General features: G+C 46.2%; 1 protein-coding gene across 2 annotated transcripts in view; it reads right to left on the bottom strand.

Annotated features, from left to right (window-relative positions):
- Positions 1-15170, bottom strand: part of PNPLA7 (patatin like domain 7, lysophospholipase) — a 432325-nt gene that overhangs the window by 301757 nt on the left and 115398 nt on the right. For both annotated transcript variants that reach the window (XM_084650336.1, XM_084650337.1), the window contains 3 exons: positions 9708-9800; positions 4919-5019; positions 2176-2334 (listed from right to left, as the gene is read on the bottom strand). In XM_084650336.1, coding sequence (XP_084506462.1) covers positions 2176-2334; positions 4919-5019; positions 9708-9800 — 353 coding nt within the window. The remainder of the gene's footprint in view (positions 1-2175; positions 2335-4918; positions 5020-9707; positions 9801-15170) is intronic.

Raw genomic sequence — 15170 nt, 5'->3', positions numbered from 1 at the left:
GACAACAATGATGGCTACCAGTCATACTGCACCTTCTGCTGTCACAGGGCAATGAGCTGCTGCGGTGTAGCAATACAGTACCGTATCTGCCAGCACCCAGGAGACATATGTTGACAGTGAGCTGAGTCGGCTCCATGCTTGCCGTGGTATGGCGTCTGCACAGGTAACCCAGGAAAAAAGGTGCGAAACAATTGTCTGCCGTTGCTTTCATGGGGGGGGGGGGGGAGGGGGGCCGGACGACATGTACCCAGAACCACCTGCGACTATGTTTTTGCCCCATCAGGCATTAGGATCTTAACCCAGAATTCCAATGGGCAGCGGAGACTGCGGGAACTGTGGGATAGCTACCCACAGTACAATGCTCCAGAAGTCAACACTAGCCTCAGTACTGTGGACGCACTCTGCTGACTTAATGGTCTTAAGTGGGGGGGGACACAATCGACTGTATAAAATCGATTTCTAAAAAATTGACTTCTATAAATTCGACCTAATTTCGTAGTGTAGACATACCCATAGTATACCCATACTAGTGTAGACATACCCATACTCAGTAAGGGCCTGACTTATGCTAATTCAATATAAGGCACTCTTAAATCGAGATAAGAGTGTCCATATAAGGACTGCTCTGATTTGAACAACTCTCCAGTGCAGACATGGCCCAGATCTACCACCTTCCTCCTCCCAGGAATGACGATTTCAAAGGGAAGGTTTCAGAAGATAGCTTAGTGCACTATTACGGAATGAGAAACAATCACAGCACATCTTTGTTTCATCTGGACACTCTCTCTCTCTCTCTCACACACACACACACACACACAGAATTTAGATTCTCTTTTGGAACTCATTTGATCTAACAGAAAAGAGACTTTTTTAAACAAATGGCACAGATAACTGGGTTGCTCCTGCTATTAGTTCTTGGAATTCAAGTATCCAGGACAGTGCCAGTCCTTCGCAGTTGAGAGCTCTTGCAGTTTCTGTCAATCTGCCAGAGCTTGGCACTTCATGGCACCACTTACCTATTCATTCAGGCTTTTAGCTAGCCAACTGCCTCTACAGCAAGGGGACTCTACTGCCTTTTATGAAGCTACCCAGGTGGATGACTCATTTATTTGAATGGATCCATTTGTAAATCAAGTGAGAGATGTTCAGGTACCGCAGCAGCAGGGCTATAAACTCAGCAAGCCCTGAAAACTCTGACTCAGGGAAGGACTTTGTATGATGAGCAAAACAGTAGCTCTGAAGGTTTTCTTTTGCTCTTGGAGACACAGAAGCAGAACACAAAAGCTTATATAATGTTGTCCCACACCGAGCACAATGGGGGCCCCATAAATACGAAATTGTTACACGGTGACATTATTTATATTTTCAGTCACAAACATAACATTTTAATATCCTGGTGTTTGAAGGTTTAAGTCCCAAAATTTAGCTCAGGCACATTGGACACAGCTTGTATTAGTCTCTTTTTTTTTTTTTCTTCCTTCCTTTCTTTTCTTTTCTTTTTTTTTTTAATGTGCATCTTAATATATTCAGGGTTCAACACATATCATTGAAAAGAAAGGCTCTGCAGTGTGCTCCAGTTCCTGTTATTCCAAGAACCTCAGTTTCCAATCTTCTACCATGATCAGTTTTTACATATTAATATCCATATATCAGGTGTCATTTCAAGAAGTCTGTACACCATCAAAAGCCATCTGCTCCACTGGCAGCCTCCTCTCTTTATAAGAGCCCGAAAGCTGCGAGCGCGCACCCCCCCACGCACACACCCCGTTTTTCTTTCCAAAGGTACTGATATTTGCACTTATTGCAATTGACTATCACACTACCACCTACAGGCAGTCTGAGGAGGACTGTCAGCATGGGTTGTTGACAACAAAAATTGTAAGACTAGATAAAAATGAGAAGTTGTTTCTCACTTACCTGCAGTAAAAACCCTTTTGATTTCTACCACACAACTGCAACTTCAAAGGCAAAAATAAACTCAAATGGCCAACAGTCACGCATTAAGCATGACTTAATAGTTATATCTATTTCAATCCTGCTTTCAACTTTAACAGGCTGAGGAACAGAACAACTCCCCCTCAGCCAGTCCATTTCCCTTCTAAAGATTTCCTTTTTACTGATTGTGCAGAATGGGATGAAAGGCACAGCAAGGTCATTTCTCCTTTAATAACTTACATCGAGTTTCATCAATGTTAAAAGGTCTTTCTTAGCAGCTTCGAAGATGGCATCAACTTGTTTGCTGGCACAGGAGTCTGGCGCAGTTAGGTCACCCTCTGTGTAATGGAAAACCGCAGAGGGAGTTTCTGTCACGGTCACAGTCTTCTTCAATATAGACTTAAAAAAAGCAGAGATGCCAAATGTTATTTTTCATGCTGCAATTAGCATCTACCTGGGAAAAAGAAATTGTGTTATCATCTATGCTCTCCAACCTACCACAACCGGTGACCTAGAAACACGTAGGAATTTAAAAAAAAAACACACACACACACACACACACACAACTGCTTATTAAATTAATCATCCTTTTGTTTCCCTAGACAGGCAGTCATTCTAATGCAATAATAGGTTTATTCATCTGGCCTCCCAGGAGCCTGGAAAAGAGAGAAATAAGACTTCTATCTTTTAAAGTTTTTTTCCCCTCAGGTATCTCTCAAATTAGGCAGCTGCTGCTATGATGGAATTAAGATTTAATTAAAACAGTAAGACATGTAATTACACATGACACGGGAGTAACGAATCCAGAGAGATAAATGTCTGTGGAGGCTGGAGAAAAATCTCTCAGAAAATTCCAAACCTAACCAAGGACATGAGAGTAAAACTGCTTTTTCATCACAGTTCTCAGAAAGCAGGATTCTGAATAGATTGAGTCTCAGAGGATCTAGCACATACCAGTCAAATACAGGAGCACTCAGACAAAAATCCCAGAGGCTTCTGGAACAAACACACTCCACTCTGATCAAAGACCAGCCTGCTAAGTCACATATATTGTGTGGGTAACTCCCAGAAACTCAGGCCTTCCCTTTACAGTCTCCAAAACACCATCATCACCAGCATGCAAAGTGTTTTTGAGATTGAGAAGGTTTCTTTGTTTAATCTGGTCTGAAACCCAAATGCAGAAGCGGGTGGGGATGGCCACTGCCAGATGCAGAACCTAGAAGATCCCTGACTACCAGCTTCTTCTGTGAAGAGCATCTCCTCTCCCAGTTCTGCTCACCTCCCTTATATAACACCACCACTGCAGCCTCCAGGATAGGAGGAACATAGTAGAAAACCCAGATTCTGCAGCCCTTCATCCTCCTTTGCAGGAGGTGCTGTAGGCAGAGGACACCATTCAGCACTGCATTCTCCAGATCCTAAAGCTCCTTTCCTCCTCACTGCAGTGACTAGCATAAGAAGCATTTTAAAGTAGCATTTTAAGAAGAGAGGAGCAAAGACTAGGCCAGATGGTCCCCACATACACCTCCTCCTGAAAAGCTGACACCTAGGAGTCCATCTGAAGACTGCTACCTCATCACTAGGGCCCTACCAAATTCACGATCCATTTTGGTCAATTTCATGGTCATAGGATTTTTTAAATCATAAATTTCATGATTGCAGCTATTTAAATCTGAAATTTCACGGTGTTGTAATTGTAGGGGTCCTGACCCAAAAAGGAGTTGTGGGTGGGTTGCAGTACTGCTATCCTTACTTCTGTGCTGCTGCTGGCAGCGGCGCTGACTTCAGCGCTGGGCAGCTGGAGGGTGGCAGCTGCTGGCAGGGAGCCCAGCTCTGAAGGCAGAGCCGCCGCCAGGAGCAGCACAGAAGTAAGGGTGGCCTGGTACGGTGTTGCCACCCTTGCTTCTGCGCTGCTGCCTGCAGAGCTGGGCGCTCAGTCAGCAGCCGCCACTCTCTGGCCGCCCAGCTCTGAAGGCAGCAGCGCAGAAGTAAGGGTGGCCTGGTACGGTGTTGCCACCCTTGCTTCTGCGCTGCTGCCTGCAGAGCTGGGCGCTCAGTCAGCAGCCGCCACTCTCTGGCCGCCCAGCTCTGAAGGCAGCAGCGCAGAAGTAAGGGTGGCCTGGTACGGTGTTGCCACCCTTGCTTCTGCGCTGCTGCTGGCGGGACGCTGCTTCAGAGGTGGGTGCCCAGATATCAACTGCTGCTCTCCGGCTGCCCAGCTCTGAAGGCAGTGCAGAAGTAAGGGTGGCAAGACCGTGGCCCCCCTGCAACTCCCTTTGGAGTCAGGACACCCAATTTGAGAAAAGCTGGTCTCCCCTGTGAAATCTGTATTGTATAGGGTAAAAGCACACAAAAGACCAGATTTCGTGGGGGGAGACCAGATTTCACAGTCCGGGACGCATTTTTCATGGGTATTAATTTGGTAGGGCCCTAGTCATCAGTCTTCAAGGGTCTAGTCCTACTCCTGGAGACTGCAAAATCTGGGGACCTTTAGAAGCACAATGTCACTATTCATGCTGCTATCACTGGAGCTGTACCAGTGTTTTAGAAAATAAATACCTTTACCAACATTTCAGTTCAGACTTTAATTTTCAGAGATGTATCATTAGTCAGCTGTATACTTTAGCTCTGAATTGAAACCTGCAGCTCATGCCTCAGTACCAGAGTCCTTGTTGGGACTAATGAGCCGAACGAGCCATTAAACTGTATTGAGTAATTACAAGTTTTAAATACATTTACACAAAAGATGACTGATCTGCTTCTGCAAATGTCTGGTTTTACATGAAGACTGGACTCTGACACAACCCTCCTGGAGAGGGCCAGAGCTCCATCCGCATATGTGTAAGTGCATGGTTGCAGAATATTTTATGTGACCATGCAATCTGTAAGCACAATCAAATCCCTTATTCAGGTGCATGAGGAGGAACCACATTAAGGGGGAAGAAGGGAAGTGCATCTCTGACCTCATGCAGAGAATATCTACCTTGCTCACAACAGGACTGGTCGGAGCTTCATCTGGTGTGAAATGCACCCTGGCTCTCTCGTACGCCATATCCAAGTCTGATTTAGTGCCACTGGAGCTACCTGCAAAGAGAAGAAAAGAGGTTTTTTCAAAGCACTCCCACCACCATGGCTCATTTAGCCTTCCCTATAGCACCTCTTGGTCAGTCTTCTCAAGGACAGCAGACACCATATACATCCATAGGCCACTTTTCTTTTTTTATTCCAAAAGTTAAGAATTGCACAGACAGCAAAGAAAACGCAGCCTGATGTTGCAATGTAGCTGGATCATCGTGCAGCTTCTAGAAATTAATATATCCACAAGGGCTGCTATGGGAAGGCTTCACAAACAGCAAGACAAGGAAAACAGCATTAACTTTTTACTCTCTGTCAATTTTGCCTTTACCAGAGCAGCATTTTCTCACCAGGCTATCTGGTTCAAGCCCTTCTGCACAGACTGTGTGGTTCCATAACAGAACAGTTAAAGTGATCTCCAAAACAACAGCCAGAAATTGACAAGTGGAGAGAACTTCATTTAATTTTCTATCATTCTGAGCAATTGAAGAAGACATTTTAAAAAATATATATTTTTTTAATTTCTGAAGGTGAGCAGCTATGTGAAACCTTGGACTCCTCCAAGTCAATAATGGTCTCCCATCACCTTGAGGAACTCCAGCCCATCCAAGGTAGGGGCATGGGTTATCTCCAACTTCTCTCTGGCACATCTTTTCCATCTCTTTCATTCTGCCTCTAACAATAAAGCAAACTTGGCATTTCTGGCAGCCACTAAGCTCCAATGGGGCCATTCGCTATTCAGTTATCAACCCCCATGAAAGACTAGTATTAGCTGCCCCAAAAACAGTCACGCCAGCAAAACTTCCATAGGAGCATTAGAAGAGCACCTCAAAGAGAACAGGGTCACCTACATGCTTGTGTTATGCCACCAGCTGAACTGCATACATTAAGGCTCTGGTCCAGCAAAGCATTTAAGCTTATGCGTAAAGCTAAGCATGTGCTTAAGTACTTTGCCAGACAAGGCCTAAAAAAGGAATCCAGCAACGTGGCACATCTTATCACACAGCCATGAGAAGCAATTAAAATCAGAGAGAGCAAAGAAAAGGCAGCACATGGATGAAAGTACTACTCTATTAGAATTCTACAAGTCATGTCTTCCTACAACCCTTGTTTGTGCCTGGGAACACACCCTCTCTTAAATTAAACTATCTTGTTGCCAAAGTGGGAATCAGAATGGATGTAGCAAGCAAATGTTACCTAGAAATCTTAAAACAAAGGAAGAGAAGGACAAACAACTGAGTAGAGCTTCATCCTAATTGGTCAATACTTGCTCACTGCTGACCCACACAGTTCTGGTATGAAAGACACTGTGCAAGTACCAGAATATGGGCAAACTTCTGACAATATCTCACTGCTTCTCCCTTCCTGAACACTCATTCACAAGAGCAAAGCCATCACTTATAACTATGCAGCCTCGCTCCAGTCAATAGGATTGCACTTCTGTACAACACACAGTTTGTTTTGAGGAAGGAAAAATCTAGTCTTCATTTTGTCTCCAACAAGCAGAGAGCTGCTATTTTACTTTCACAATTGCTTATTCTATAAAACATTTAGAATAAGGACACTAGTTATGGAGAAGAGTGTTAGGATATAGATATTCAGGCCTGTCTGTAAAGGCCTAGACTCTAAGAATGTAGGTGTATTCTTATCACTTGGCTAGTGACAGAGGTACAAAAGAAAGAATCAAAATCACTGTCTGCTGGTGTAAGGGCCTTCTCTTACTGTGACAGTCTGAGGCCCTGTTCTTAGGCTAAGGCCTTTGGCTAAGCAGCAGAGGCAGCCATAAGCTAGGAAGCGAACGGTCACATCCTCACTTTCCAAACTAGTCACACTGAAATAAGGTGCTATTCGGCTGTTAGGAATACAATCCTGTCCTGATAGTGCCTATCACCTCCAGAGAAAGGGAAGTGCCTAGAAAATGTAAAAGGAAACTTAGTTTGATAGCATCCTGTCTGGCAAGAACTCACTTATCAATAGCTGGGATGTGAAATCCTCACTTCTGTATTGTCTTGTCATTATAGTTCCCACTTTGCTATTGTTTGTCTGTATAATCTCTGTCTGGTTCTGTGATTGTTCCTGTCTGCTGTATAATTAATTTTGCTGGGTGTAAACTAATTAAGGTGGTGGGATATAATTGGTTACATAATCATGTTACAATATGTTAGGATTGGTTAGTTAAATTTCAGGAAAATGATTGGTTAAGGTATAGCTAAGCAGAACTCAAGTTTTACTATATAATCTGTAGTCAATGAGGAAGTGAGTGGGTGTGGGTGGAAGGGTGGGTGGGGGAGGGAGATGGGAACAGAGAATGGGGGTAAGAAAATTGGAATCATGTTTTGCTAAAGGGGGAAATGGGAACAGGGAATGGGAGTAAGGAAGTTGGAATCATGTTTGGCTAAGGGTAGGAATGGGAACAGGGACACAGGTGTAAGGCTCTGTGGTGTCAGAGCTGGGAAGGAGGATACTAAGGAAGGAAACTGGAATCATGCTTGCTGGAAGTTCACCCCAATAAACATCGAATTGTTTGCACCTTTGGACTTCGGGTATTGTTGCTCTCTGTTCATGCGAGAAGGACCAGGGAAGTAAGTGGGTGAAGGAATAAGCCCCCTAACAAAGTGATGATAATACTTTGTACTTCGACAGCTCCATCCATCATGGGATCTCAAGTGGTTCACCTGTTTCTGTTGTCCTTAAATCCAGATCCTCTGTATGACACTAGCCTGTCTGTCCTCTGGAGAGGATTAATGTGCTGTAAAGCAGACATGCAACAATAGGTTGCGGGGCGTTGACACACGCACATGCCTTAATCCATTTTGCTATGTTCTTTGTACATGACCTAATTTGAGAATTGGGAATAGAGTATGCTTTGCACCCCAGAAATACAGGGAACTGGGGTGCTGGAAAGAAAAATGGTTTTCCCAGATTTGGCTGCTTCTAAAGTTCTTCCCACAATTTGCTGAGACTTGTCAGTTCTCACCAGCTAAGCAAGATAAAGGATGGTGGGAAATCCTTTGTGTGATACTGATCATTTAATAGGCACCAGTCTTTTCTCTGAATCACCAATTGACATCCCAACATGGTCTGAGTAGTCAATATGCTGCTGGGATAAAACGTAAAAACCAAGGTCTTGATCACTTGATCACTTGAAAAGAGCAACTCCACTTATTACGTTCTGCCTCACTCGGTTTCCAGTCACTGTCTGGAGTTCCTCTTCTCCAATTCTGTCCTAGACCCCCTCTAAACTAGCTTCTGTTCCTGCACTCAACTGAAACTGCTCTTAACAAAGTCTCTAATGACCTTGCAGCCAACTCTCAGAACCAGTACTCCATCCTCATCCTTCTTGACCTTTCAGGTGCCTTGGACACAGTCTACCATGCTCCTGTCCTTGAAATCTTGCCCTCCCTTGGCTTCTATAACTCTGTTCTCTCTTGATTCTCCTCCTAACTCTCTAATCACTCCTTCAGCATATGCTTCAGAGGATCTTTTTCATCTCCCCTCCAGCTTTCTGTGGTTGTACCACAGAACTCTGTCTTTGATCCTCTTCTCCCTCTACATCTTACCTCTGGGTAATCTAATCCCCAAACAAAGTCAACTACCATCTTTATGCAAATAACTCACATATCTACCTGTCTGCTCCAGGCCTGTCTCCTTCTGTCCACATTAAAATCTCAGCCTGTCTCTGACATTTCCTCATGCCTGGCTAGCTGTCAGCTCATCCTCAACATGGCTAAAAAAACAGCTCTTAATTTTTTCTCTCCCCTCCCCCAAAAATAAATTCACACCCCCCCCCTTTTCTTGATCCCTGTGGAGCACACCACCATCCTCAGGCCTGTAATCTGGGTCTCATCTTCGACTGCGACCTCTCTGTAGGTCCTCACATGCAGGGTATGCCTATGTCTTGCAGAGTTTTTTTGCATAACATCTTTAAAATACAGCCTTTCCTATCCATCTGCACAGCTAAAACTCTCTCCAGGCTCTCATCATCTTGCATCTTGATTACAGCAACATCCTTTTCTCTGGCCTTCACAAATACAATTTTGCCTCGCTCATATCCATTCAGAATGCTGCTGCAAAGATCATTTCCCAAGTCCGTGTTACCCTTTTCTTTGCATCCCTTCACTAGCTCCCTCTTCCCTATTGTATCAAACATAAGCTACTTGTCTTCCCAACCTGTCCCCACCCTACCTATCATCTCTCATTCGCCCACGGGTTAAATTTTCAAAACAAGGCACTAGAGAAACGTAAGGACACTAATAATATGCTGCAGGGCTAGACTGACTGTTCTCACTGGTCTACTGGTATTTTGCACAAGATAAATGCTGCATCCTGAAACACAGCTAAGTATTCTTTTGATTTGCCACAGAATTTCATTTTGATAGTATATTTTACAGAGCACAGTGAAAAGCAAACTAAGACAGAAGCATAGGGAAATGAACCCAGGTCCTGTATAAAGTGCTTTTAAATATTTTCCCTTCACTCATTCCCATAATGCAACAGAGAAAGTCCATTCCATATAGAGTGACAGTGGATGCTCTCTGAGAAGAGAGCTCTTATTTCCTCTGCAAACAAATATTAGAGAGTGTTATTTCAGATCAATAAGGGCATGGAACTAAGGGAAGTGGGTTACCTTACCTCATCTCCCTACATAATAATTAGACATTTTGTATTTCCTGCAATTTTCCCCAGCCCCTGCTCACCAAGCACCTCTGCTGATCCAGAAGAGGATGTCAAAGAAACTCTTCTTTTGAGAAAATTCTCAGAATTCTCTGTACCTGAAGTCTTCACTGTGTCTGACATTTAGGAACAGAATAAAGGTTATCACAGATTTAAACATGTAGCACACCCCAACAAAACAAAGTACGCTGTGAACAGGTGCCTTCACCCACCTGCTCTCAAACACGATGCACATACTATCACCTTAGTTGTTAATAAAATCAAATCCTAAGTCAAAAGAAAGAACAAAATTCAGCTCAAACCATCTCACCATGCTTGGCTCCTCTGAAGGTTCCTCTTTCCAGACTGCTGTACCCACACTCTAGATCCTTCCTCAATTTGGAGAGTTGATTTCACTTCCCTCATATTTCAGTGAGTTAATCAATGACCTGCCCCAGTGACAGCCCTGGATTTTAGGTATTAGACTGAAACTCAGGGAACCTGGATTCAATTCTTGGCACAGCCCTCCAGTGTAACTATGGGCAAGCCCTAGTCTGCTTGGGCCTCAATTCCCCAATCTGTGAAACGAGGACAATACTACTGTTACACCTCAGAGAGGGTGCTGAGGATAAATTCAGCAATGTTTGTGTTACACTCAAATACTGTAATGACGTGGGCCACAAAAGTACAGCAACAAATAGCAGAACCCCATTCAATATTACTCTGCAGGATCAACACTTGCTAATTGGGCAAGCTGTTTCAGGCGCTACCTGAAATTAACAGAAATTAAGAGGAGGTTACTCACCTGTGCAATAACTGACGTTCTTTGAGAAGAGTGTCCCTGTGTCCCACTCACCTCCACTCCAGCTGTTAGTGCGCCCCTGCTCCTTCACTCGGAGATTTTTACAGCAGTACTCATGCGGTGCCTACCTCACGTGCCAAATGTGTCTCAATAACACCAGGCTCCTCAGTTCTTTCTCTACAACGGAGACCACTCCAAATGCCAAAGTAGGGGGGAGGAGGGTGGGTAGTGGAGCACCCACAGGGACACTCATCTCAAAGAACGTCAGTTACTGCACAGGTGAGTAACCTCCTCTTCTTCTCGAGAGGCGTCCCTGGGGGCGCTCCACTCCAGGTGACTGAAAAGCAGTATCTCTTAAGGAGGTAGGGACTTCAGATCTGGTAAGAAAGCTGTAGACAGCACAGCTCAGCCATTTCGAATGTCAGTCAGGGGTCCCTGAGTAATAGCTTAATGTTTAGCAAAGGTAGGCTGTGAAGCCCAGATGGCAAATATCTGTGAGAGGAATGTTACGTAAAAATGCCACAAATGTTGACACAGATCTGATGGAGTGTGCTCTAACAGAAGTTGGAGGATTCATCTTCTTTATCATAGAATCATATAATATCAGGGTTGGAAGGGACCTCAGGAGGTCATCTAGTCCAACCCCCTGCTCAAAGCAGGACCAATCCCCAACTAAATCATCCCAGCCAGGGCTTTGTCAAGCAGGGCCCTAAAAACCTCTAAGGAACGAGATTCCACCACCTCCCTAGGTAACACAGTCCAGTGCTTCACCACCCTCCTAGTGAAAAAGTTTTTCCTAATATCCAAACTAAACCTCCCCCACTGCAACTTGGAGACCATTACTCCTTGTTCTGTCATCTGGTACCACTGACAACAGTCTAGATCCATCCTCTTTGGAACACCCCCCCACCCCCAGGTAGTTGAAAGCAGCTATCAAATACCCCCTCATTCTTTTCTGCAGACTAAATAATCCCAGTTCCCTCAGCCTCTCCTCATAAGTCATGTGTTCCAGACCCCTAATCATTTTTGTTGCCCTCCGCTGGACTCTTTCCAATTTTTCCACATCCTTCTTGTAGCGTGGGGCCCAACACTGAACACAGTACTCCAGATGAGGCCTCACCAATGACGAATAGAGGGGAATGATCACATCCCTCGATCTGCTAGTAATGCTCCTACTTATACAGCCCAAAATGCCGTTAGCCTTCTTGGCAACGAGGACACACTACTGATGCTCATCCAGCTTCTCGTCACTGTAACCCTTAGGTCCTTTTCTGCAGAACTGCTGCCTAGCCACTCGGTCCCTAGTCTGTAGCAATGCATGGGATTCTTCCGTCCTAAATGCAGGACTCTGCCTTTGTCCTTGGTGAACCTCATCAGATTTCTTTTGGCCCAATTCTCTTATTTGTCTAGGTGCCTCTGTATCCTATCCCTAACCTGGATTTGTGCTGGAAATCACTTTAGATAAGCTATTACCAGCAGGACAGTGGGGTGGGAATAGGTATTGTTTCATATTCTCTGTGTATATATAAAGCCTGCTGCAGTTTCCACGATATGCATCTGAGGAAGTGAGCTGTAGCTCACGAAAGCTTATGCTCTAATAAATTGGTTAGTCTCTAAGGTGCCACAAGTCCTCCTTTTCTACCCTCCAGTGTATCTGCCACTCCTCCCAGTTTAGTGTCATCCGCAAACTCGCAGAGTGTGTAATCCACACCATCCTCCAGATCATTAATAAAGATATTGAACAAAACCAGCCCCAGTACCGACCCTTGAGGCACTCCGCTTGATACCAGGTGCCAACTAGACATGGAGCCATTGATCACTACCCATTGAGCCCGATGATCTAGCCAGCTTTCTATCCACCTTATAGTCCATTAATCCAGCCCACACTTCTTTAACTTGCTGGCAAGAATACTGCGGGAGACCGTGTCAGAAGCTTTGCTGAAGTCAAGGAATAACACGTCCACTGCTTTCCCCTCATCCATAGAGCCAGTTATTGCATCATAGAAGGCAATTAGGTTAGTCAGGCATGACTTGCCCTTGGTGAATCCATGCTGACTGTTCCTGATCACTTTCCTCTCCTCTAGTTGGTAGCATAGGTGGATGCGGCCTGCTATCCAATTGGATATTTTCTGGGTAGAGATGGATTTGCCTCTGGATCGTTCTGCGATTAAAATGAAAAGTTTAGGGGAAGCCCTAAAGGGCTTAGTCGTATCCAAATAAAAGGAAAATGCTCTACGCATGTCAAGTGTGTGCATTCCTGCTTCAGAAGTGTTCGAATGCAGTTTAGGAAAGAAGGTTGTAGATGGATAGGTTCATTGAGGTGGAAGGAGGAATGCACCTTCAGGAGAAATTTAGGATGCATTCGGAGCTTGACTTTGTCTTTAAAAAATATAGTGTACGGTGGGTCAGCCATAAGCTCTCCAAGTTTTCCTACACGTCTGGCAGCTATAACGGCGACTAAGAACACAGTTTTCATAGATAGATGTAGGAGAGAACATGTTGCAAGAGGCTCAAATGGATGGCGCATCAAGCATGTGAGGACCAAGTGTAGGTCCCAGTGTTGAGTGGGTGGTCTAACGTACTGGTTTAAGGTCTGGAGGCCCTTGAGGAACTGCTTTGTGATGGGGTGAGCAAATTTAGTAGTGTCTCTGGTCTTATTGTGAAATGCTATAATTGCTGCTTTATGGAGCTACAGGAGAACCCAGATAGTTTAAGTTCTAAAAGATAGTCTAGTATTAGTGAACGAGGGGCAGAAACAGGAACGGTTTGCTTGGCATAGCACCAGCGAGTAAACCGAGTTCATTTATGGAGATAGGTGGTATGTGTGGATTGTGTTCTGCTATGTAATAGTACTCTTTGTACCTGTTCAGAGCAGTCTAGTTCCTCATTAGAGAACGATTGAGAAGCCATGCTTTGAGGTGCAGCATCGTTACGCTGGAGTGGTGTAGCTGACCCCTGTGTTGTGATAATAAGTTCGGAAGTGGGGGAAGTGGAATTGGCAGGCAAACTGACATCCTCGTTAAAAATGGGTATCACACCTGTCTGAGCCACGTAGGGGCTATTAGTATGACTCTGGCCCTCTCCACTCATATTTTTCATAATACCCTGTGAAGAAGTGGTTATCGGGGGGAATGTGTATAGGAAATTGTCGTTCCATTTGATGATAAATGCATCTCCCATCGAGTGTTTTCCTAGGCCTGCTCTGGAACAGAATTCCAGGCATTTTTGTTGGTCATTGTAGCAGGGCGGCCACCCTGCTCCGGCTCGGAAAGGGTTAAAGCCCACCCCTGGAGAGGGCTGGGGCTGAGAGAAATGGCTAGGCTGATTGGGAAGGCAGCCACAGCTGGGGCCACGCCCCGATCAGGCCATAGCTGGCCCTATAAAAGCCAGGAGCTCAGGCAGACTCTCTCTCTAGCTGTAGGGAGAGAAGGACTGGCTGCCTGGGAGAACAGGGTACCTGGAGTGGAGCAGGACTGAGGGAAGCTCCAGAGGAGCTGGGGAGCTCCAGCCTGAAAAACCCCCAGGCGGCAGGCCTTGCTAAAGGCCAGGAAAGACACTGGGGTCGTATAGAATGTGGGCAAGTGCAGTCTGCCCCTGATACAAGGGGCAGGGCATGGACTGGGACTATTGCTGAGCGAGAGAAGAAAGGAGACAATGGACACAGCATATACAGAGGTTTTCTTCGCTGAAGGCTCTTGTGCCATCCCTGGCTGGTCTCCGGTGCCAGGGCCCCGACAGAAGGGGACTGACGGGACACAGGAGAGGTGTGAGATCTTACTCCGTGTGCTCCGGGAGAACCAGGAGAGACAGTGGGAAGTACAGTTGGCCTTGCAGGCACAACTGGGGCAGCTGGCAGAGGAGCAGCAGTCCCTGGTGAAATTCCTGCGGAGGGACTTCCAAAAAGACCACCGAGACTGGTGGGAGAGGCCCAGTGCTGGGGCCAGGAGGCCCAGGGCAGAGCACAGGGCTTGTTACACCTGTGGGACGTACGGACATGTAAGGGTGAATTGTCCCTACTGGGATGGGGGCAGGGAGCCTCACCCAGGACGGGGGAAGGGACAAGCCCCTACAACAGCCCACCTGACAAGGGAATTCCTGAGGCGAAGAAGGTGTTGGGCCTGTGATCGGTGAGGGCACCTATGGAGGGAGTGCCCTGCCCCAAGGAGCATGTCCCAGGGCAGCCCAGGGAGGGCTGGCCCTGAGAAGGACCAACGGAAGAAGCCGGGGCCCAAGGCAGCAAAGGGGCGGCGAGCCTGCTTTGGCTGCCATGAACAGGGCCACATAAAGAGGAACTGCCCTCTCAGAGAAGGGCGAACTCAGGTGGAGGGGCCTGAGGTCCCAACGGGATCAAGGACCAGCCAGGTAGCTGCTACAGAGATGGCAGTAGATCTGCCCAAGAGCCACCCTCGGGGGATGGTGGACAAAGAGCCTGGGACAGAGCGGGCCCAGCAAGAGGCTGGGACCCAGGCTGTAGTGGAGCAGGTCACAGTAGGCACCCAGACCCTGAAGGAAGAGGACCCGGGGGAGTCTGGCCTACATGCGCAGCTGGAGGCTACAGAGCAGGCCCGCCACGAGGCCGAAGTGAGAGCCCTGGACCTCACTAAAGAGTGTGTGGCCGTCGTAAAGAAGGAGACCTGTTTGCGTAAGCAGCTAGAGGAGTCGGAATGGAAACGGGTGGCTCTGGAGGAGCATGGGCGACTGGTCC

This window comes from Lepidochelys olivacea (genome assembly GCF_965140295.1).
Source record: "Lepidochelys olivacea isolate rLepOli2 genome assembly, chromosome: 16".
In the NCBI taxonomy this organism is placed as follows: Eukaryota; Metazoa; Chordata; order Testudines; family Cheloniidae; genus Lepidochelys; species Lepidochelys olivacea.
This window is presented reverse-complemented; position numbering and strand designations above follow the sequence as displayed.